This window comes from Podarcis cretensis (assembly GCF_951804945.1).
Source record: "Podarcis cretensis genome assembly, chromosome: 6".
Taxonomy (NCBI): domain Eukaryota; kingdom Metazoa; phylum Chordata; class Lepidosauria; order Squamata; family Lacertidae; genus Podarcis; species Podarcis cretensis.
Genome location: NC_137175.1, coordinates 79,771,348 through 79,794,213, shown reverse-complemented (window position 1 = coordinate 79,794,213; position 22,866 = coordinate 79,771,348). Strand labels below are relative to the sequence as shown.

The 22,866-nt window shown below is 43.0% G+C and overlaps 1 protein-coding gene and 1 long non-coding RNA gene across 5 annotated transcripts in view; one reads left to right on the top strand and one right to left on the bottom strand.

Moving 5' to 3' along the window:
- COL11A1 (collagen type XI alpha 1 chain) overlaps positions 1–17,599 on the top strand; it is a 270,407-nt gene extending 252,808 nt beyond the window's left edge. For all 4 annotated transcript variants that reach the window (XM_079981011.1, XM_079981009.1, XM_079981010.1 and 1 more), the window contains 8 exons: positions 927–980; positions 1,092–1,127; positions 1,239–1,292; positions 2,722–2,971; positions 6,298–6,410; positions 9,153–9,221; positions 12,575–12,808; positions 16,907–17,599. In XM_079981011.1, the coding sequence (XP_079837137.1) occupies positions 927–980; positions 1,092–1,127; positions 1,239–1,292; positions 2,722–2,971; positions 6,298–6,410; positions 9,153–9,221; positions 12,575–12,808; positions 16,907–17,053 (957 nt within the window). In that variant the 3' untranslated portion in view covers positions 17,054–17,599. The remainder of the gene's footprint in view (positions 1–926; positions 981–1,091; positions 1,128–1,238; positions 1,293–2,721; positions 2,972–6,297; positions 6,411–9,152; positions 9,222–12,574; positions 12,809–16,906) is intronic.
- Positions 9,479–22,866, bottom strand: part of LOC307218981 — a 95,817-nt gene continuing 82,429 nt past the window's right edge. The window contains exons 3-4 of the long non-coding RNA XR_013840221.1: positions 10,977–11,092; positions 9,479–9,933 (exon numbers count right to left, since the gene is read on the bottom strand). This is a non-coding gene — a long non-coding RNA (uncharacterized lncRNA). The remainder of the gene's footprint in view (positions 9,934–10,976; positions 11,093–22,866) is intronic.

Sequence of the window (22,866 nt, the reverse complement as noted above, 5' to 3'; positions counted from 1 at the left end):
TTCAGCACTGGGGGGGAAATTAGATTTATGAGGGCAGATGAATAGCAGAACCACAATCTGCTCTGACAATGGAAACTCTTTAAATAAGGAAGGCCGGGAAATGTGAGCTCCTATATTTTACTAGTGAGCTATTTTCCTTTTAAAAGATGTCAATTAAATACTCCGGGGGCAGCTCAGCTTGCATGGGAGAATTTCCTTTTGGGTTGTGTCTACTTTTTTGTGCAGTTACCGAAAAGAAAAGAAAACAAAACAAAACAAAACACTTTGGAAAACATAGTTCAAAAATAATTGTAGAAGACCACACCAACAGAGAGAAAAAGAAAACCGTGAGCTCAAAACACAGAAGACTAGTATACAAGATGTTTGCAAATGTACCTTCTGTTAAATTAAAGCCTTAATAGTAATAGTGATCTTATACCATCACAGTAGATTTAGGGGCATCCCCCATCCCCATAAGCCAGTAATTGGGAGCCTGTGTTAATTATTTCTGTCTGATTAAATGATATTGGCTTATTCATCAGCGTGACATACCAATTTTTCCTAACCCTATGCCTGTTTTGAAGATTTCTCTTTGTTTTCCCACTCATTTGCCACAATGTTGCTAACGACACCCAACAAATTTCTGCTTGCTTTCTCATGCAACCCTTCAAATTGTTTAAGAGATTTGTGGGTTAAATGAAATCTCAGTTCTTACGATCCTTTTGATATTTACAAAAAAACAACAACCCTGTTTTTCAATATTTCTCATCCATATTATGCAAACAAAACCAAAACAAGCAAGCAAGCCTGCATTCTTGGCTTGATAGAACTCCAGCAGTTTCACTTGCAACTCGCTGTCTATGTAATTTTTAGCACCAATAGAGTCAGGTCCTCAGCTTTCAGAGGGTGTCTAGAATAACTTGACTTTGTACATCTTCTTTTTCAAGGGAATTCCTGGTTCTGCTGGCCCACTTGGTCCTCCTGGTCCACCTGGCTTACCTGTAAGTAGCCGCACCCAGCATGTCTCCTGCCATGCCCATCAGTTTTGACATTTGCACCTCGGCAAATGCAACATCGTCTAATGATACCTACCTTTTTCTTTTTTCTTTTAGGGACCCCAAGGACCCAAAGGCTCTAAAGGTTCAACAGTAAGTCACTTTGTTCTCAAATTCATCTTTCTTTTTCCATTGCTGATTATTATTTGTTCCAGTTGGTTACAAAATGACCACTAATACGGTTTCCCTTGTACTCCTTCATAGGGTCCTGGTGGTCAGAAGGGTGATGGCGGTTTACCTGGACCCCCTGGACCTCCTGTAAGTAAAATGGATACTTACCTAATGAAATTTGCAAGTGTTATGCTAGTTATTGGGTGAAAACCACATCCTCTTGATGAGGATTCATGTTCTGTGTATCTATAGCTCCTTGCCGCTTTCTACAACTAGCAAAACAGTAAACAACTTATGGAAAAAAAATAGTGAAATGGTGAAAATTTCCCTGATTAGTACAGGTCACCAAAATTTATTGTTTATTTTTAGGATTGCCTGGGTGGAAAACGTTACTTGCTTAATCAGGGAACACTAGATACACATCAAATAGCAGGGATTGGCAAGAGTTTCATGCGGAGCTTGCAGTCTCGTAAGATTTCTCCCTCTCCCTCTTTGCAATTATTGACATTTTAAACCCAACATTTAAATTGGCTTTTATAAGTTACACTAATAGGTAATCTGTCAATGTCCACATTTCCGTGTGTGAATATTTGATCAGTCCTACTTGAAGCACATATTTCATAGTCAAATGCTGCAGCAGTAATATCAGGCTAAGTTATCAAATTGGTGTGAAATAAAGGATGCACTGATTTTCTGATACGCAGCATTGACTCTGGCCTGATTTTTAAGTGCAACTTGTTTGTAAATACAAAACAGCAATTACCCTCATCAGCTCTTTGTCTGTGGACCTAATGTGTGACACAGACCAAATGCAACTCATCTGTCAGTTACAATAATTTTAATAATCATAAGTATTAGCTATGGAAGCCAAACAGTGGCTTAGTAAAACTCCTGTCTGTCTGTCTGTCTGTCTGTCTGTCTGTCTGTCTGTCTGTCTGTCTCTGCAAATACAAGGGAGTTACCAGGCCACAATATGTAGCTGTTGGGCTTTCCTTCTCCTCTTCCTCCTCCTTCTCCTATATTTATTTTTTACGCCACCTTTTTCCCTGATAGGACTGAAGGCAGCTCAGTGGGCCACAAGTATAAACGAGTGAGCCATTATATCTCGGAAATAAGCCAAAGCATTTTATTTTTTTAGTAGCAAGAAAAATAAACCACCAGAAAGTAGCTTGGTCCTGTTCTGAATGAGTCCATGTTCAAAGCTGTACCCTCCAGCTATACAAAGCTGTTGACCAACAGAGAAAGTGGAGGTTTTGAGGCCTCCCCCTTCCCTTAGCTGTCAGAGGCTTAACATGGCCCGGAATGAGACAAATGTACTTCTTTTGCCACCTGAATGTGGAAGTTTGAAGGGTCAAAAATCAGAAGGGGGAAGCCAGTCCCCTGCAGAGAACCCCTGGGAATCCTCTGTGTGGCTTCCAACTGCCACCTTGATGCCGCAGTCTTGCTTTTAAGAGGATTTTCTTTTCACGCCCTGAATCCAAGTGAATAGCTTAATATCCCTTAGGCTTTTTACCCAATCTTGTGTGACTTTCTAAAAAAAGTGGCAGAGAAAGGTCACTGCTTTTGCTTTCCCCAGGGCCCTCCGGGCGAGGTGATTCAACCTTTGCCAATCCAGTCACCCAAAAAGACCAGAAGATCTTCAGATGCCATGATGTCCGATGCAGCCGACAGCATCCTGGATTACACCGACGGCATGGAGGAGATCTTTGGCTCACTTAACTCTCTGAAGCAGGACATTGAGCACATGAAATACCCAATGGGGACTCAGAACAACCCAGCCCGAACATGCAAGGATCTCCAGCTCTGTCACCCAGACTTCCCAGATGGTATGTTAATGTTACATGACAAAAGGCAAATGCGCTGAAGTTGTGATTTGCTAAACTATAATGTCAGGTCATTTATTCTAGTTATATGGCTAATAAAGCCTCTAAAAAGAACTAAATAAAATGCCTATTAAATCCATTCATGCAGGGTTTGTTTTGTTTTTTTAAAAAAAGCCCTTAGTACTTTAGCACCACCTGAAGAAACTTTGTTTCTGAGCGGGGGCAGGGGGGACTGTTAGCTTGTTTATGGGTGGACGAGGGAGGATGGCATCTCCACTTATGAAATATTTGCTGAAGAAGTAAAAATAATTCACCTTTACTGTGCAGGAAAAGTGCTACGTGGTACTGTGAATATCAATTTGTTTTAAATAGCATGATCAAAGACAGACACTCCAAGTGTTCAGGGATTATAACTGCACACAATGGTGATAAAGGAGGAGAATGCAAAACTTGGCAGCATGGCTGAAGAGCAATTTCAGAAGAGGAAAGGGGATTGTGTACTTACCAGGAATTGTTGCCATTGGTTGCCCAGACATTATCACGGGGCATCTGCAGAGAGGTCTTCTGAGACCAGCTAAAGGTGGTATTGATGGTGGGAGATTGGTGGTAGTGGTGGTGATGATGAGATAATTACCACATGAGTAATAATTACCAGCTTTGTTCCTGCTTCAGCTGAGGCAAAGGTTTTGTTGGGCCCAAGAGAAAGGCATTAACAAACTCAATAGGGTGCGCAACCCCCTAAACTCAGCCTTGTAATTTCCCTGGAATCACTAAAATGGCTGAGTGGGAAGAATGGATAAGAAATATGGTGGACTAACTTTGGCAAAGTTAAAGGTAAAGGTAAAGGTACCCCTGCCCGTACGGGCCAGTCTTGACATACTCTGGGGTTGTGCGCCCATCTCACTTAAGAGGCCAGGGGCCAGCGCTGTCCGGAGACACTTCCGGGTCACGTGGCCAGCGTGACATCGCTGCTCTGGCGAGCCAGAGCCGCACACGGAAACGCCGTTTACCTTCCCGCTAGTAAGCGGTCCCTATTTATCTACTTGCACCCGGGGGTGCTTTCGAACTGCTAGGTTGGCAGGCGCTGGGACCGAGCAGCGGGAGCGCACCCCGCCGCAGGGATTCGAACCGCCGACCTTTCGATCGGCAAGCCCTAGGCGCTGAGGCTTTTACCCACAGCGCCACCCGCGAAAATAAGAAAACCGAATGAGGATTGTTTTGTGGGAGAATGGAAGCCTTTTTTTTGGGGGGGGACCACTTAAAGAAATACTATAGAATGATGATCGCGTAAGCAGGATTGCAACTATGAGAAATGGAAGGAATTAGAGATTATTGAATTGTTGTTATGGTCCAAGAGACAGAAGATAGGGTGCGGCAAAGGCGGAGAAATGGAAAACACCATGGAAAACGGGATGGGAAGTCAACAAAAGAAAAGAAAAGAAATATTCTGTATTGGAGTGTATATGTGAAAATGTAATAAAATATAACAGAAAAAAAAAATGGCTGAGTGGGCCAGGATTGACATGCAGGGGTTAGGCAGTGACCATAAGAAGACATGGCATATGTCCCAAAGCAGCTTACAGAAAAAATAAAACATACTCAATTTAAAAAGCATAGTAGAACCATAGAGCAACATTCATGATGCAAAGGTTTCCTGAAACAATGCTGTTTTAAGCTGAGGTCTGAAACTTAGCAGAGACGGTGTCTGCCTGATTTCTAGTGGGAAGGAATTGCAAAGAGTAGGGTCTCCTACACTGAAGGTATTGTATGTTTCCTTCTTGACATGAATCATACTTCTGGTTTATGAGGGACCAACTCATGGTTCTCCCCCAGATCATCTCTGTGATTGAGGTGGGACAGTCAGGCAAGGCAGTCTTTAAGATATCCTGAGCCCAAGTTGTTCAAGGCTTTGAACCTGGTCCAAGAAGCAGATTGGAAGCTAGTGCAGGTCTCTAACAGCAGTAAAATATGCTGGCAGTAGTCCGTTCCCATCACTAGTCCATCCTCAGATTTCTGCACCAGCTATAGCTGAAGCTTCCAGACCCAACGGCAGCCCCACATTAAACAGCAAATATATACAGTACTTGCATTTAAATAGCATTTATATCACTAATATTTACTACATTCAGCTGCAGTAGGTTGTAGAGCAATAGAAAACAAGCCATGTTGTTCAAGAGGAATCTGATTTATAATTCTCTGTCTTAGCTGGAATTTTCTTTAACCCTATGGCAAGTCTTAAATGAAGAGACTAGCATTCACGCTGCCTTTCTGCTTTCATATTCCTTTTATCATGTGATGTTTCCCTCCTTTTATCAAGTATATTTTAGTTACTGTATAGAACATGTTCGTTTCATTGCAAAGAAAAAAGAGATGTGGTCTTGAGGAGGAATTAAGCAGGTCTTATGAGAAGCTGCATAAGGTGAACAGAGCCGGCAGTTCATAATAATCACCACACAAAAATTCATACAGTTTATAACAGTTATATTTTATTGTTTATTGACCCAGTCTTAGGTTTTGATAGCCTCAAAGGCAATATTGTTTTTATTGTGTCAAAGCTGCACTTGTACCCGAAGGGTGATATTTCCTTCAGACTCAGCTTCCCCCCTCTTCCACTTTACTCATTGTACCTTTCTGTTGGAACTGCACCACTTCTTGTTAAGGATATCATATGGTTGCTTATTTACCCATGTCAAAAATCCCTTGTCCGTAGAAAGCTAGCACATCAGGGAACATCTAGCCTCCTTCCTGACCTGCAGGTTTTCTACATGCAGGGAGCATTCGAATACATGAGAACTATTCAAGAATGTGATTCCTCCTTTACATTCTAAAGTAGCACAGTCCTGGGAGAGCAAACCATATTTATAATTGTGTAAAGCAATTCTTGCTCATTACAGTGGTGCTGATTTATGTGTGTATCACAGATCTCCCTCCTCCTTCCCCCCTCAGGCTGTATGCCTGATAGAGGTTCGATTCTGGACCTGCTGTTCAACCTACTTAGCTGGTTTCTCACTCCACGGGTGCTGTGCCCCTGAGGAAAAAGTCGTTGTTGACCAGTGTATTTGTCTGCTGTGGTTCTGACTCCCACGCAGTGTCGCTGTAAAGTCCTTCAAAAATTGTTGCCTATGTTTTCTGAAGCACAAGATAAATGCACAAGCCTATATTGCGAGAGCAGAAAATAATAGGGAGGCCATTTTATTCTGTGCAAAGGTACAAAATGTCTAATCTCATCACTGCATATTTTTTTTACAACCTCATTTAGATGGCAGTAAAGGCTGAGCATCAGCGTAATGAATTATTGGAAGTAATTCCCCTTCTTCTTCATTTCACAGGAGAGTATTGGATTGATCCTAACCAGGGTTGTTCTGGGGACTCTTTCAAAGTGTACTGTAATTTCACAGCAGGCGGAGAAACTTGCATATATCCAGATAAGAAGTCAGAAGGAGTAAGTACCCATCTTCCCCGCATTTGTTGTTGACGGCTCCTACTGTCCTGCTTCAAGATTGTGACTAAAACAGGGGGGGAAATCCTGTCACATTTTTGTTCATGTGCCTTTCCTTGCAGGATAATTACTCCATTACATTTACATAAATTTGAACAAAGCAGTGAAGTGATAATACAGTGTTAGCAGAGATCGGAGGCCCTCCCCAATCCCTCATGCAGTGCAGATGTAAGCTGACTGCACCTGCTTGCCACAACATTTCTTTTCTTTCTCAAACCACAGCTGTGTAGCCATTTCTAATGAGGGCATGAAGCTCAGGCTCCATCCTGGAAAATAAAGTCATGCTTTTTCCCCCGTTCTTATTTTTCTTAACCCTTTCTGGGGAACCATTTCGGTGTGTGCATGCCAGCTGCTTCTTTGCTTCTCCTCACAGAAAGCGGACGACAACTCTTCTTGCTCAATCTCCTTGTCTGACTACTGTTTACATGGGGCATCTCCACACTCAAGCCCAAATCCTGTTGAAGGGATTCATGCACAGAATCAGATCTCTGCATTGCTTTGCTAAGGGTGGAAAGCTAATTTTATTTCTGGTCCAATGCGTTCACTCCTTCTGGTTCTGTCCTGTTCCTACACTATTCCATAATTACAATTTTTTAATTTTTTAAATCTGCATGAAAGTTGACATTTTAATCTGTATTTAAATACAGAATTTTAAGTTTATCTCATAATGCACATTTTTATATATTATTATTTATTTTGACAAAGTAATAACCATAAATAAATAAAAATGTGCACCCCACCAACAAGACCATTCCATTGTAACTATCCAACCTCCCCAAATTTGAACACCTCTTGCAATGGCTTGACCCCTTTCCATCTTAACAGTACAAATTCTATTAATGATAAATTACCATGTGCCATTAAGGTAAGATGGGGAATATGCAGGAGAAACGATTTTGAGGAGTTACATGTTTCTAAAGTTATCTTTTCTCCAAACATGATGTGCTTCTTGGATTGAGAGCCATGAGCACAAATTAAATGTGTGCCCAAAGGACTGTTGGGCAGGATAGAAACTTTGGCCATATCCAACAGGGCTGTTCTTCTCCTACTATGAAATATGAAGTATTGAAATCAGATTCTGTGGCTTCTCAAAATAAGATATCAAACATTGTCCAAAGCACACTCTGCCCTATGAGCACAGGCTATGGGAAGTCTAGTTCTTCATTGGCAAAGCAACCAATTGCATCAGCTCCTAAGGTGCAAGGGATCTACACCCCACTCCTGCTAATTAGCAAGCTAGGCATCTGCTTCTTCAGACTTCTGCTCCAACTGGGACAGCTTGAGCAACAGCATGACTACACCCCTTCCAGCTCACTGAAACCCCCCTCATCTGGCATGGTGTGTGCAAGTAGTAGTAGTAACAACAACAACAACAACAACAACAACAACAACAACTTATTTATACCCTGCAACAACAACAACAACAACAACAACAACAACAACAACAACAACAACAACTTATTTATACCCTGCCCCTCTGGCTGGGTTTCCCCAGCCACTCTGGGCAGCTTCCAACAAAATAATAAAATATAATAATCTGTTAAACATTAAAAGCTTCCCTAAACAGGGCTGCCTTCAGGTGTCTTCTAAATGTTAGGTAATTGTTTATTTCCTTGACATCTGGTGGGAGGGTGTTCCACAGGGCAGATGCCACTACCAAGAAGGGCCTCTGCCTGGTTCCCTGTAACTTGGTTTCTCACAGCGAAAGAACCACCAGAAGGCCCTCTGTGCTGGACCTCAGTGTCCGGGCAGAATGATGGGGATGGAGATGCTCCTTCAGGTATACTGGACTGAGGCTGTTTAGGGCTTTAAAGGTCAGCACCAACACTTTGAATTGTGCTCGGAAACTGTCAATTTCTGTTGTGTGGCAGCTCCAGCAGCTCCAGCAGCCCATCCTCGGAGAAAGAGGGGGAGGAGGATGGAGGAGATTCTAATGGCCCAACTCTCTTAGGGACTGTCCCTTCCAGTTCTGTGCCTTCCTACAGCTCTTCCCCCATCTCTGACTGCCTAGATTCTTCCTCTTATTCCACCTGCAGCTTCATGGGTGGCACAGAACCCCACATATTGCCGTCCCCTTCCCCTGGATCATCCTCCAGCTCCTCTGCCCACCCCTAGGACTCCTTCCTGTCCCTGATAAATATTCAGAGGATATGGACAGTACAATTCACAGAGGAGAAGTTGAAGGTGGAAAATCCATATAAACTCCAAAGGGAAGCTCTAAGCACCTTCCATGAGGACCCAGGACATCTTCCCTACCAGGCACTGATCAGACTGAGACTGTACAGCGGAAATCTATGTTAGCTTTTAATGGTCCATCCCTCTACCTTGCAGGAAGACATAACTGTTTCAATTAGGATCACAAGATTATATAACATTTGAAGCCAAAGACCATCTGGGCAGACCCTCTGCCAAGAGACAAAATACTTGCAACCGGTTTCCCACAGATCTGTCTGAACAATCCAATTAATGTATCTGGTTATTTAATATGTAATCTGAGAATTGGATATAAATTTCTATCTGCAGAACTGCAAATATGATTAGAACTAGGCACAGAGCCCAGGCGTTGTCGTCTTCTTTTTTTAAAAAAGGAGATTAATTTAGCAGCGTTTATGTAAAACTCTGTTAATTCCTACTCATTTCTTGCCGACATAATTAACACTTGCCGTATCTGATCTTCTCTTGCAGGTAAGGATTTCATCATGGCCAAAGGAAAATCCAGGAACCTGGTTTAGTGAATTTAAGAGAGGCAAGCTGGTAAGTCATAATATCTTTACTCTGGAATTAATAGGCAACTGAGTCCATACTCGCGTGCCCAGGTCCAGCAAAATCAATCAGAGGGTGAAAAACATGCAGGTTCACTTTTTCTGGGTCTGGCGCGAAAGACAATTGGCCATTTGCAACCACACCCAAGAACGAAACACCAAAAAATGAATTGAACTCAGGACACACAAACCCCAAACATCCCTCTGTGGAGGTGGGGCTCTGAAAGCACAGCACAAAATTAATCTCAATCAGTGTGGAAAAAAGCATGGTCTCTGCATGTAGATTTACTTTTCTGGGAATTACACAAGATACAACACGGCAGCAATGTATTTGACATTTTGACTGCATCCCTTTTGATCCCCACCATGGGCAATCTGTGTGCAAGTTTGTTCTGAGCGACTTTCATCGTCACATTCAGTCATTTGCCCGTAGTTTCCTTTCTGGTGCTCAGGGGTCAGGACCAAAGTGTACGCAAGGAGCTCTCTGCTGCCTGCAAGGCCTCTTCTTTCCCTTGCTCGTAGTTGCAGCTGGTTTATATTATAGTCCACTCCATCTCCAGGACTTGGGGCAGATGACAGATCATCAGGCTCAAGCTTGGCTGTATCTTTGGAGGAAACAAATTCCGCAGTTGAGGGACAGCTCCTGGGAGAATCTCTCTGTGCATCCTTGATTTACAGATGGCAAAATCCAGAGCGTGTCTAACCTAGAGGCATTGAAAAAGAGCAGTGGGAAGGATTTCTTAATAAGCTGTTGCTGAGAACTTGTCACAACAACACTGACAGGAAGCCAGCATTTTTGGATAACTTAATGGAAGGGAGAGGAGTGAGGCAATGTGTAGGCGGGTGGCAGTGCAAGCATAGCAGTGGGAGCACTGGGTTGAAAGTGCAGGCATGCCTACGCCACACTAACTTCCCTGCCATGTTGGCCTTCCACTACGCAGCAGCAACACTGCTGCAGAGACTCTAGCGTTGGAGCTTCACCCTACTTCTGCTTCAGTTTGCACTAAAGACACCCCTATACATTTTTTTGCATGCACTGGTTCATATATTCAGTGTGCCCCCTGCATTTGTTTGCAGAAGAGTGCGTTCACAAAGCTGTCAGACTGGTATCAAGTCAATGAACCCATTTTAGTGTTAATCAGCACCTCATCGTGTTATCTGTGGAAACCTCAGTCTGCACACCTGGTGGCGACTGCATGTAAACCCAAAGCTGACTGAATAAGGTTCCAGCTGGACCAATTTACATACAGTGATACCTCAGGTTACAGACACTTCAGGTTACGATCTTTGCTTCAGGATGAGAACAGAAATTGTGCAGCGGCAGCGGGAGGCCCCATTAGCTAAAGTGGTACCTCAGGTTAAGAACGGACCTTCGGAATGAATTAAGTTCTTAACCAGAGGTACCACTGTATGAGCTAAACAAGCTATAGCCCCCAAAAAATTTAAAGGGAAAAGAAACCTGGATGTACATTTCCAAAATATAAGATAAAAAGAAATAAAGTAAAACCTACATACAGAAGCAGTGTTGTGTAGGCTCCTATGATGTATGTAATGGGCCCCGCCTGCTAGCCTGCTCCCTAAAATATCACTGTTTTGCTCATTTCTATATATATGGTGCCTACATTCTGCATGTGCAAATGGCTTTAGATACCTATTAGGTCCATAAATTACCATATAGCATATAGTCAACACAAAAAAACAGCGACAATTTGTTGTTGACAGCTGGACATATAAAGGGCCCCATTACCTTCAGTAGCTTAGGGCCTCATCAAACCTAAATCCGGCCCTGAGCTGGACCTGTTCTTTAATATTATGTCGTGTAGTAGTAGGTTGAATTCTTGATAATGTTTTCATTGTTATGTCCTAAACAATTAATAGAAAAATGGACATATTTTACTAACTTCAGTAGCTACAAAGATGCATTCAAAGTTAGTTTCCAACACATGGTATAAATCCTGAATTTAACAGTCAATTCTGAATGCAAATCTCAGTTGCTTAAATGGAATGAGGAAGCATATTTTAAAATGAAGGCAAATTTGGAGTTCTTTATTTCTTTTGGGGAGGGAGAGACCAAAAATATTTTATATTGCATAAAACAATTTTCATCTTATTCCCAACAAAAAGCAACTGTTTTGTTTTCATGAGATTTTTTCCCCACTTATTCTCTCAGCATAAGAAGCAATATTATTAAATTTCAAATAGGTATTCTGGTGAGGACTTTATTTTCACCATGTCCTTGCTGGAGAATGTATTGCTGACTATCAAAACACATTCCCACTATGAAAGTTATTGAAAACATAGTACGGGTAAAAGAAATGCAGTACTAGTAAAACCTTTTTTATTTTTTTCAGATGCTAAGTTCAGCTAAAGTGATGTACAAAAAACCTGTAACTGATCTGAAGTGCTAATGAATTTTTTTTTTTTTTTTTGAGAACAAAACTATTTTATGATAAGCAGGAGTTTTGTGTGTGTGACACATACAGAACAGTATGTTGCTGAAGATGAAAAAGATGTTCAGATTTAAACTTCTTTTCAGCCGTGACTCTAGCTTCAGGTTGTAAAACTTCAGTTAGCATGGTCAAGTATGTAATAATATTGTTATTTATACCCCAGCCACTCTGGAGGGTTTCCAGCACATATAAAAACATAATAAAACACCAGACGTTAAAAGCTTCCAGATACAGGAAATTCAGAATGGCACTAGTAGGCACAAGTTAAGGACTAAGTAAATTTACCTCAGAATCTCCTTGCATGAAGAGAGCTAAAATGTCAAGGCGAAAGCAGGACCAATCAAAGGAGGTCCATTTCACCCAGGCCCTTAAACTAAGAGGAGAACGTAAGATTTTGACACTTGTTAAGTTTCACAGCTTGTTTTTCTGCACATTGGACTTAAATGCGATACATTCTCACAGGTATAGAAGGCTAGAAAAGCATTATTACAAGATTCATTGTTGGAACCAATGGCATGACTGGTGTTGGAAGGAAGCATCTAAACCAGGCCACAGAGTTGTAGCAAACTGAAGTTGTGTCTGTAGAATGATGTTTGTTTGTTTGTTGCAAGGTTGCAGGTCACCATTTGCGTCGGTTTTCGGCTTCTGGTAATAGTTTGCGGCCCAAATGCGTAATCATGTAGCGCTGCCCAAAGAGGCTCTGTTTACTGATTCATAGCTTGACTGCATTCTTAATGGGACAGCAAACAGGATTGTGTCAGTTGATTTATAGGGAAGCCAGTTAATGTGTTTTTGTGTCAAGTGTAATCTTGTTTTGCACTTTAAAAGGAGAACCGAAGACATGTTTATGCACCTGTTTCATGGGTCTGTATTTTCTTTTGTTTTTACTCCTCAGCTTTCCTATGTGGATGCTGAAGGCAATTCCATTAATATGGTCCAAATGACATTCCTTAAACTACTGAGTGCCTCTGCCCGACAGAACTTCACTTATAACTGCCATCAGTCAGTGGCATGGCATGACGTGTCTTCTGACAGCTATGACAAAGCACTGAGGTTCTTAGGCTCAAACGATGAAGAGATGTCTTATGACAACAATCCTTACATCAAAGTTCTTCACGATGGCTGTGCGGTAAGTATAAGCCCTCGATATGCTTTTCTGCTTTCCTAAGCTAACCTGCCACCTTAATCAAATGAGTTCAGTTTAATGCTATCATGCATGTCTCCCAAGACCTTTCTTTAAAAACAAAAAACAAAACCATATTTCGTTTCTGTAGTTAGTTCTTCACCTGCGCAGTGTCGTCTCTTTTTAAAATAGCAATAATTAGAACACTTTTAAACTTGGGAAGATGGGAAAGTAATGTTAGCCCATAACTTAAGGAAAAACCAAAAGAATAAAATAAAATCAGACAGTAAGCTGTTCTATATGCACTGACAAGCCAAGTCACTGGAGAAAGAGGATTGAGATATAAGATAGTAATGGGAAAGCATTTGTACTCTACAGTGTGCTGCAGAAAAAGATGAATAAGAATAATGCTGCAAATGGAAGGCCCCCTTCTACCATTTTAATATAATTTCTCCCTAAAGCAGAAAATGCCAAGTGAAAGCAATACCAAAGCTTTCTTTCTTTTTTTTTATCTCCTCCTCTTCTTATCCGATGAGCTGCCGTTTGAAGTGGCACTGAAATCTGATACGGATAGAATGGTATTAAGGAAAGTGTGTCTGAGAAGTTTCACAAGTATTGAGACGTTACTGACGTAACCTCAAGAAGCCTGTGGGTTTCATAACACTGGCTTGATGGCCATCCTTGTGATTCGCTTCTCCTTGACCCTTGGTTCTATTTATTCAGAACAATTCCCTTTTTAAATGTGTCCCTCCATTCTTTGCCATCTCTGATGATCCCACAACCCACCCGCTTCACCAATCTGCCCCCCTCACCCCATGGAAGAATGCCATTGCTGGAGTTATTGCCCTAATGTTTGGCTTCTGGGCAGTGGCGTAGCGTGGGGGGTGCAGGGTGGCCATCCGCACCGGGCGCAACATCTGGGGGTTAGGGTTAGGGGGCGCAAATCCACGGGTTAGGGGGCGCAAGTCCATGGGTTAGGGGGCACAAATTACTTGCCTTGCCCCGGGTGCTGACAACCCACGCTACGCCACTGCTTCTGGGCTTCAACCTAGGAATCTCTGGTTGGTCACTATGAGAAGAGAATGCTGGACTAGATGGGCTCTTCCTTTGTCCTTACCCATGACTACACTGCCCCTGTCACCCACAGTCCTTCTAATGCCCATCCTGTTTCCCCAGCTCCCATAATTTGCATTGTTAGCTGCAGCAGTGCCTGCATTTGGTGGGAACCCCAGCCAGACATGGCAGCATGGTTCCTGGAGGAAGCAAGACGTCATCCTTCCTTTTCTGTCCCTCCACATTAGACCATGATTGGGTGAGAAGGCAATTCATCTCCAGCACATTGGCTTCCCCCACAAAATGAGTATAGCACATTATCTAATGCCCCACATTGCTCAGAGAAAGACTGGGTGTGATAAATAGATACTAGTGATAGCCACTTGGAAATTTTTCCGTAGTGGCAGTGTTTTTCAATCAAAATGCAGGCTGTCATCTGAGCGTTGGTTAAGATGTGCAAAAAAGTAGCATTTTTATGCATCAGCTTATTAAATGCATATGGGACACAGGTGGCACTGTGGTCTAAACCACTGAGCCTAGGGCTTGCTGATCAGAAGGTCAGCAGTTTGAATCCCTGTGACGGGGTGAGCTCCCGTTGCTCCGTCCCTGCTCCTGCCAACCTACCAGGTCGAAAGCACGTCAAAGTGCAAGTAGATAAATAGGTACCGCTCCGGCGGGAAGGTAAACAGCGTTTCCATGCGCTGCTCTGGTTTCTCCAGAAGTGGCTTAGTCATGCTGGCCTCTTGACCCAGAAACTGTCTGCGGACAAATGCCGGCTCCCTCAGCCAGTAAAGTGAGATGAGCGCTGCAACACCAGAGTCATCCGCGACTGAACTTAACAGTCTGAGGCCCCTGAAAGTCCTATCTGCTTTTGCATTGCCAAGTTGCAGCTGTATCTCTTTGCCAGATGGTCAATGCCTACATTCTTGGTGTTGGTACTCTGTAACCCATAGCCTACTTGATTCTAGAGCATGGAAATTGCCAGCTCATAGTGCCTTCAGATCCAGCCTTGGCAGCAATTAGGCTTGGGAGTGAGGTGGGGAAGCTCCCACTGGCAGTAAAGGAAGCTTTTCTGTAAGACTAAAGACTCTCCTCCCTGAAAGAGAGGGGAGTGGTTGTGGACGGGAGCCCGAGCACCGCTCCTAGCAGGGGGCGTTGCCCCCTGCCTCCAGCTCACCTGGCTGGCACTCACGCCCCCCCCCCGGTGGCTGTCCAACCAGGTGCCATGGTGGGCGTGTCCAGCAGCCTTTATGCTGCAGTGCCAGCCTCCCCCCCGGCCTCATTTCTCTTTGTCGTCCTGGGCGAGTCACCCACCCTCCACTCCCTTTGAGTTAGGGCTTAGGTCATTGGCCTTGCTATGGACCTTAGGTTGGTCGCCCCGGTTGCCCGGGGGGCCTGGTAGGAGTTTTTCCATTTGGCATTAGGCTTTTTGGTTTTTTCGCCTACCTCGTAGCAATCGTCACAACTTTTTGGTGGTATTGGTGGGTAGGTTAGGCATTGGAATAATGTGTTGTGGTGTGTCGAAGTGCTAGGTGTGGCCATCGCCTATGCCTTCAATTTCTAGGGGTATTCCGTTAATGGAATCTGGCGGTCGTGTATTCCGTCCGAAGCCTGCTTGGCGGGAGGCCATGGCACGACCCTCGGTGACATCAGGGGTGAGCCTATAGTTGGATTAGCATCAACAGGTGATGAACCCCTGGTGAATAAACCCACTTGTTTTGCGATCCAATGCCTAAGCCAATACCTTTTCATTGCTGTAATCAATAAAGTTGTGGCCTTTTCTAGCCCATTAACCTTATATCACGTGTCCCTGTGTCTTCATTTTACTTCGCGGGGGTCGGGTCCTCGAACCACAATTACCATATGTGGAGCAATCTGAGGAGATCATAGTGCATGGGGAGGGGAGGCTTAATCCTTCCTTCCCCTGCTGTGAACCCCCCCTTTAAAAAGACCCACATGTACACAGCAGTTTGGTGCCATGGGAGCTTTTTTCCTAAGTCTCATCACCATTAATGCCTTGACTTACTTGGAATTTGAACGCCGCAAACCTGGAAGTAGGTATTCCAGTTTGCGAACTTTTTCAGAATCCGAACTGTTCCATTTTGAGTGCCCCCGCTCCTGCTTGCATGCGAGTAGGAGCTGGATTGGGGCTGCTCACCTGGAGAGGTCCAGGCTCTGTCACACTTTTCCAGTGAGGGGTGTGTTCACCTCAACAGAGAAGTTTAAAGAAGCATCGGGTGGCGAAGGTGGAGACAACCTGACAGTTGCCTCAGCGGCGGTTTAGGGGCTCTCAGATGCAGCTGCCAGGCTGCCTCCACCTTCGCCACCCCAGCAACTATTCCACCTGGCTGCCTTCAGGTGGTGCAGGTGCTCTGATGCTGAGGCCCAGCCGTGAACCCCTCAATGGAAAGTGTGATGGAGCCTGCACCTCCCCAGCTGAGCTGCCCCATCCAGCTCCTACTCGTGTGCAAGCAGGAGCAGGGGCGGGGATCTCTCAGCTGGGAAGCGGAGGCTTCGTGCTCCCCAGCTGAGCATTTAAAATTAAAACCGAAACTATCCAGAAAACCACAAAGCCAACAAACTTGCAACTCATGAAAGGGCAGCAACACAACAAATTGAAAAAAGGAAACCCAACCACAAACGAATCAAAATCACAAGAAAACACCACTGACCCGAACCCTAATTCGAATCCTTACCCTAACACCAACCCAATCCAAAAAGTTAACCCTAACCCTAACCCAGAAATGGTCTTGTTAGATAGTAAAATTCATGTTAAATTGCTGGTTTAGAGATTGTTTTTAAAAGTCTGGAACGGATTAATTCATTTTGCATTACTTTCTATGGAAAAGCACGCCTTGGTTTTGGAACGCTTTGGTTTTATAATGGACTTCTGAAATGGATTAAGTTTGAGAAGCAAGGTAGCACTGTATATAGCCCTTGACATAAGGAAGGTTCCCCAGCCCTATTACGGACAATCTAGAAGAAATTTACAGGTCTTTACTGCATTAAGTGACAACTTATTTTCATTTTGGTTTGTGTGTTTTTTTACAGACACGAAAAGGCTATGCAAAGACTGTTCTTGAAATTGATACTCCCAAAATTGACCAAGTGCCTATTTTTGATGTGATGATTAATGACTTTGGTGATCAGAATCAGAAGTTTGGATTTGAAATTGGCCCCGTCTGTTTCCTTGGTTAAGCTTAGAAAAAAAGAGAAGATCGTCAACAAAGAAAAAAATGCACCTTGGTGCTACCCACCAACCCCACTTGATGCCACATGCAAGTTTTGAATAAGAATGGAATAGAAAAATATGTCTCACCATGTATGTATGTCTTCTCTAGAAAACACCTGTTGCCCCAGTAGGACCAGATTCACATGACTTAAACTTGTTTGGCCCATTATGAAGGATCCTGCGGCAGAGACAGACAACGTGGGGTAAATTATCTGAAAATCCTCCAACATCCCATTCCGCCCCAACCCACCTGCCCCTCCCTTGATATTTTGGTGCTGTAAAATTGAATGTCATGGTGCTCCTTCCATTACAACATAAGAGGTGCTAAGAAGGTATGTTTAATAAACTGTAATTATTCTATGTACAGTACAATGCTGTCCTTTCTGTGTCCATTTCCAAAACTTGCATGTGTCCCTGAATCACAACTGGCTCTTCTGTTATAACGATTTCAAAATTATGTTGTCAATACTGCGTATGTATTATGAAAAAATAAAGTTGTAATTTCCAGTGAATCCAATCCCATATTTTTTTCTGATTAATAATATTAATATTAATAATAAAAAAACCCTTTGTATATATTGCTGTTCAAGAGCTCTGTTATTTGTAGTCACCAGGAAAAGCTCAGGTGGCAGAACTGGAAACATTTTAGTAACACACGTCTCTACTGTTACTGCTTTGTGATAAAGAACTCCAAGAAGGAAAGTACCAATTGAGGTGCTGTTCCGTGGTGCTATACCTCAGACTTTTTTCCTTTTCCTTTTCTGATGCCAGGGAATTTCAAGAATATATATATTGATATATGCCTAAAATAAGCAGGTTTTATGTTTGGGAATGGGAAACATGTATGGTTAAAATGAAAATGTGATGCAGGGCCTCTTCTGATGCTACTTTTAGGGTGTGGGACAGCCTTTCTCAACCTGTGGGTCCCCAGATGTTGTTGAACTACAACTCCCATCACCCCTAGGTAGCAAGGCCAGAGCTCAGGGATGATGGGAGTTGTAGTCCAACAATATCTGGGGCCCCACAGGTTGAGAACCGCTGGTGTGGAAGCTGTTGGTGCATGAGATCTTCCTGTTCCTCTCTGGTAATATTGGGAGGCTGAGGCCATGTAGAAGGAGTCTATTCTGTGGCTCTTTGCTACATCAGTGTTACTGCTTATCCCCAAAACTGGAGCAACATGGCTATGTGGAGGAGCTGCCCCATGATCTCCTCTCATGTGGAGAGATGTTACCAGAGCTAGGTGGAGAAGCATGCATGCTCTGCCTGCCATGCCCTACAGGTAGCATCAAAAAGAGGCCCTCAACTAACTTGTCATGGGAGTCGTCTTCAAACATTCAGAAAGAATATATGAGGCTCAAACTGGGGCAGGATGTGGGCGTTAGGTGCATGTGGATCCACCTCCAAGCTTTCTGAAGGGGCCTTCTAAGTGTGTATATGCTTAGCAAACTTCTTGCAAGGAGGAGCCCTGAAAATGCAAGAAAGCTGAGAGGGGGAGCAGGTATTTCCAATGCACATAGGAACATCAGGGAAACAGCCAGTGTGCATATCTAACCCACCAACCCTCCCACTCCAACTGAGCCCACATGCATTATTTTTGAATACCCGGAGAAGCCTATGGCCATTCCGTTTCTTGTACCTCACCTGAATTTTGTCGCATAGATACTGAAACCAGATTCTAAACCATTATTTATGGATTGTGTCCCCATCAGTTGTCTGATGGAATTACACCATTATATGTGAGCCAAGATTAATATTTCCTGCCCTGGACATCATTCAGTATAAGAAGTCTCAGATTCTATCCTCTCATCCCCCATCAGTATTTATTTTCTTGAGTCCCAGTCGAGGAATATCGGAGCCCAACAGAAAGCCGTATATCAAGAAAGTAAGATGGTGAGAGTCATCTACTCTCAGGTGTGTGTAGGATTGCCAATATTTATAACAGCTCCAGTAGATGTGACTTTTAAAACATTGATGAGCTTGATGAGCAGATCTTAGCATGAAAAGCTTCACCTGTTGATTTCTGCAGACCCAGCTGCTTGTTAAAGGTGCTAGTAGACCAGGTCAAGTTATTGCTTGTGGGGTTGTTTTGGCCAATTGGTGCTGAATACTGTCAGTACTGATCATCGTTTCAGTGGTTTGCAGGAAGAGGAGGAGGAAGACCCCATGCACATGTTCCATGTTCTGGATATGTATTCCTAGAATCCGTTACTCCCTCAGTAAAGGAGATGCAGGAGTAGAAATATGGGTCTACTCATGAATACCCTTTGCTGGACTGTGGCAAATTAAGTCCAGGTCATGTGATTCTACCTAGCTGCCAAGCAACCAACGAGGAAACAGCTAGCTATAGAACTTATTTTCTGACCCTAACAGTCATAATTTGCAATGCATCCCCCCCCACCCCCACCCCCCCGTGGCAAATCTGCCCTGGCCTCAACACATTTCTCTCTCTCCAGGTAGTCAGACATAGATATTAACTTAAAAACGCAAATCCTTTTGTACTTATTTTTCATAATATATGTAAGACTTGAAAAATAAATGTTTGTTACTATTTCTTATATAAATTTGTTTAAATTAATTGATATCAGATTCAACTAGCTCGTTTCAGCTGTTTTTTTTTTTTAGATCATGCATACATTTTATATGTACAACAGATTTTAAAGTCAACAGTTTGCTGTTCAGAATTCCTTTTTTTAAAAAAACCAAAGTTTGTAACTTTCACCTCAAAGAGGGGAAAATATACATTTTATTAATAAAATCAAGTCTTGTCTACCTGGACTGATCATTCTGTTTCTTAGACATATAGGAAATGTTATCTCTACTTCAGTAACACAGTGATATTCTGGTTCTAGATAATCCATCACATGTACCAAGGAATACAGATCAAAAACATTCCTAAATATCACAGCAAAGGCAATTAAAAAAACAACAACCCTCAAAATCTCCAAATTCTCAGCTTCAAAACTGGAGTTTGGGGCTTTATTTTATTCCATCTGATTCTATCTGCTGTCTCCTCCTCACACCAGTCTCCCAAGTCACTCAGTATGGCCTACACAGATTCTCCCTCTTTAGCAGGTTGTGGCTTTTAAGCCATTTGTACACTGAGTAAAACTATACAATAAATTCATACAATTTTCTGCATGTAATTCACCTTCCATGCCAAAAATGTGGGCTGTATGCACTGTTAGTCCTACAGAGTCAACCCATCAAGCATGGGTTGATTTAGGCTTAACAAGCATGGCTAACTTAGGGTCATTATATTCAACAGGTCTACTCTGAGTACAGCTTTGTTGGCTACAACCCTCAATTTTCAGTGAGGCAGTTTCATTATGACAGCTACCAGCATACTTACTGCAAGTACAGTGGTACCTTGGGTTAGGTACTTAATTCGTTCCGGAGGTCCGTACTTAACCTGAAACTGTTCTTAACCTGAAGCACCACTTTAGCTAATGGGGCCTCCCGCTGCTGCCGCGCTGCTGGAGCACGATTTCTGTTCTCATCCTGAAGCAAAGTTCTTAATCTGAAGCACTATTTCTGGGTTAGCGGAGTCTGTAACCTGAAGCGTATGTAACCTGAAGCGTATGTAACCCGGGGTACCACTGTACAAGAGCTACATATTCTGCCCATGATCCAGAGGTCCACCAGTGCTTAGATACACCTAGATTACTTAAAATCATAGCATTGGAAAGGACCCTGGCGGTTATCTAGTCTAACCCCTGCAATGTAGGAATCTCAACTAAGCAATCCATGACAGGTGGCCATCCAACCTCTACATCACATTCATTCCACTGTTGAGAGGACAGCTTCCTAGAAGCAAAAAGTTGCTGAGATAGTCTGGTCAAAATGCTGTGGAGATTAGATCAGCCTTCACCAACCTAGAGCCCTCTAGATGTTTTGGACAACAGCCCAAGCCAGCATGGGCAGTAGCCAGGAATGATGGGAGTAGTAGTCCAAAAATATGGAAGGCACCAGGTTGGCAAAGACTGAACTAAATGGCCCATACACACATCCTCACCATTTTGTGGTGCAGGTGACTATGTTCTCCATCTACACACCTATATTAGTATGATATTTTTTCTCTGTTTAAAACCTAGGCAAATCAATTAAACAATGTTCCTGGTCATGATGATAATCAACTGATTTTTTTAATAATAAAAAAACCCAATTAATTGATTTTGTCCGCCATAAGGGTGGTCATCATTAAATTTCAGCAAGCTTGGTTGCTAACATAGCTTTTGGTCACAGTCTGGAAAACAAAATTGTATTGACTAAACCTGAAAGTGTCAGCAGAACTGTTTCACTTGCCAAAAAGAGATACTAGTTTGGGGTTGTTTTTTTTTTAAAAAAAGGCTTCAAAGTGGAATTGTTAATTCTTATTGAGAAATCCTGGCTTCATGAAATACTGTGTCAAAATTAAATTGACTTTTCCAGAGTTAGATGGAGCTTAATCCCTAACCTTTTCACAATGACTGGAATTAAGATTTTCACAATTATTAGAGGCAGCAGAGAAGCATTTTCAGCTGTGTAGCAGAAGAAAAATCATTAATGCTATTTTTATATCAGCTTATATATTTTATTATTAACTCACTCTCTCCTATTCAGAACCCTGAGCACTGCAATGTGTACCTGATGTTCTTCTGAAAGGATGATTCTGGATTTACTGCAGGGGGGGAGAAGGGTAGGAACAGATGAATCTATTTCACACTTTTACCCATAGCTCCTTTACTTATGAGTAGCAAAGTAGCAATAAGTCAGGGTTCCATCATTACAAGCATTTCTGTTGCTTGGGCAACAGGACTTCCTACCTCTCTCCCCAAACCATCTCTGCAATCTCTTTTTTAGATGCCCTCCCAAACTTCCAGAGATGATTTGGGGAGGGTGGGTTGTACTCAGGTAGGGAGAAGAGAGGGGAAAGTTATTCTACCCAAACAGAAATTCCTTGGGCTGTTGGGAAGCATTACTTGGCTACTACCCTTCGTTTCCACATAAAACTGCAAGGGGGGGGGTTTGGGGGGGGTACCAAAACACAGATTTTGACACATTTAGGCTGCAGTCCTATTATGGGGGCAGAATCTGAAGATGGTTCAACCATGATATCCAAATCTTTGTCAGGTTCAAGATGGCCAAATGGGAGGTTCTAAGAAAAAAATGTACGTATTTCCATCCACTTCTAGGCTGGATTTCTTTCTCCCACCCCCAAAAAGGTTTTAGCCTTCTACTTAAAAATAGGAGGACAAAATGGGTAGAAAGGGAGAGATTTCGTTTGGAGGCATATCAGGGGATCAGGATAGCTTTGGATTCCAGCCATTTCCCACTCCTCCATGATACTCCACCAAACTGTCCCAAACACACCTCCTTGGGGGATCTGCCCATGCCAAACATCTGCTGAGCCCCGATTTTGGAGGTTAGTAGTTATGAGGGGGAAATCAGATATTGGATCTCCCTCTCCAGTGTGAGAATGATGTTTCCAATGCTGGAGAGGGGTGTCCAATTTATTCTATGGCTCCTGGAATGACCCCACTGCCCTGGGAACATGGGCTTGCACTCCTGAGCTGGTCAGAAGATTCAGAGAAGTACAAAACAGCCATGGTCTGATCTGCAGATTCATCCAACAGGTAGAGAATGGGACATTTTGTATTGGGATTTTCAAAGTCTGAATCCCTGAACCATCCCCAAGGAGAGCATCTCCAAACACACATCCCTTAAGCAACATTTAATGCTATTTCCACTAAAGTGGGTGTAATGATCTTTCAGGGTGAGGGAGCTCCATATTGACAATGGA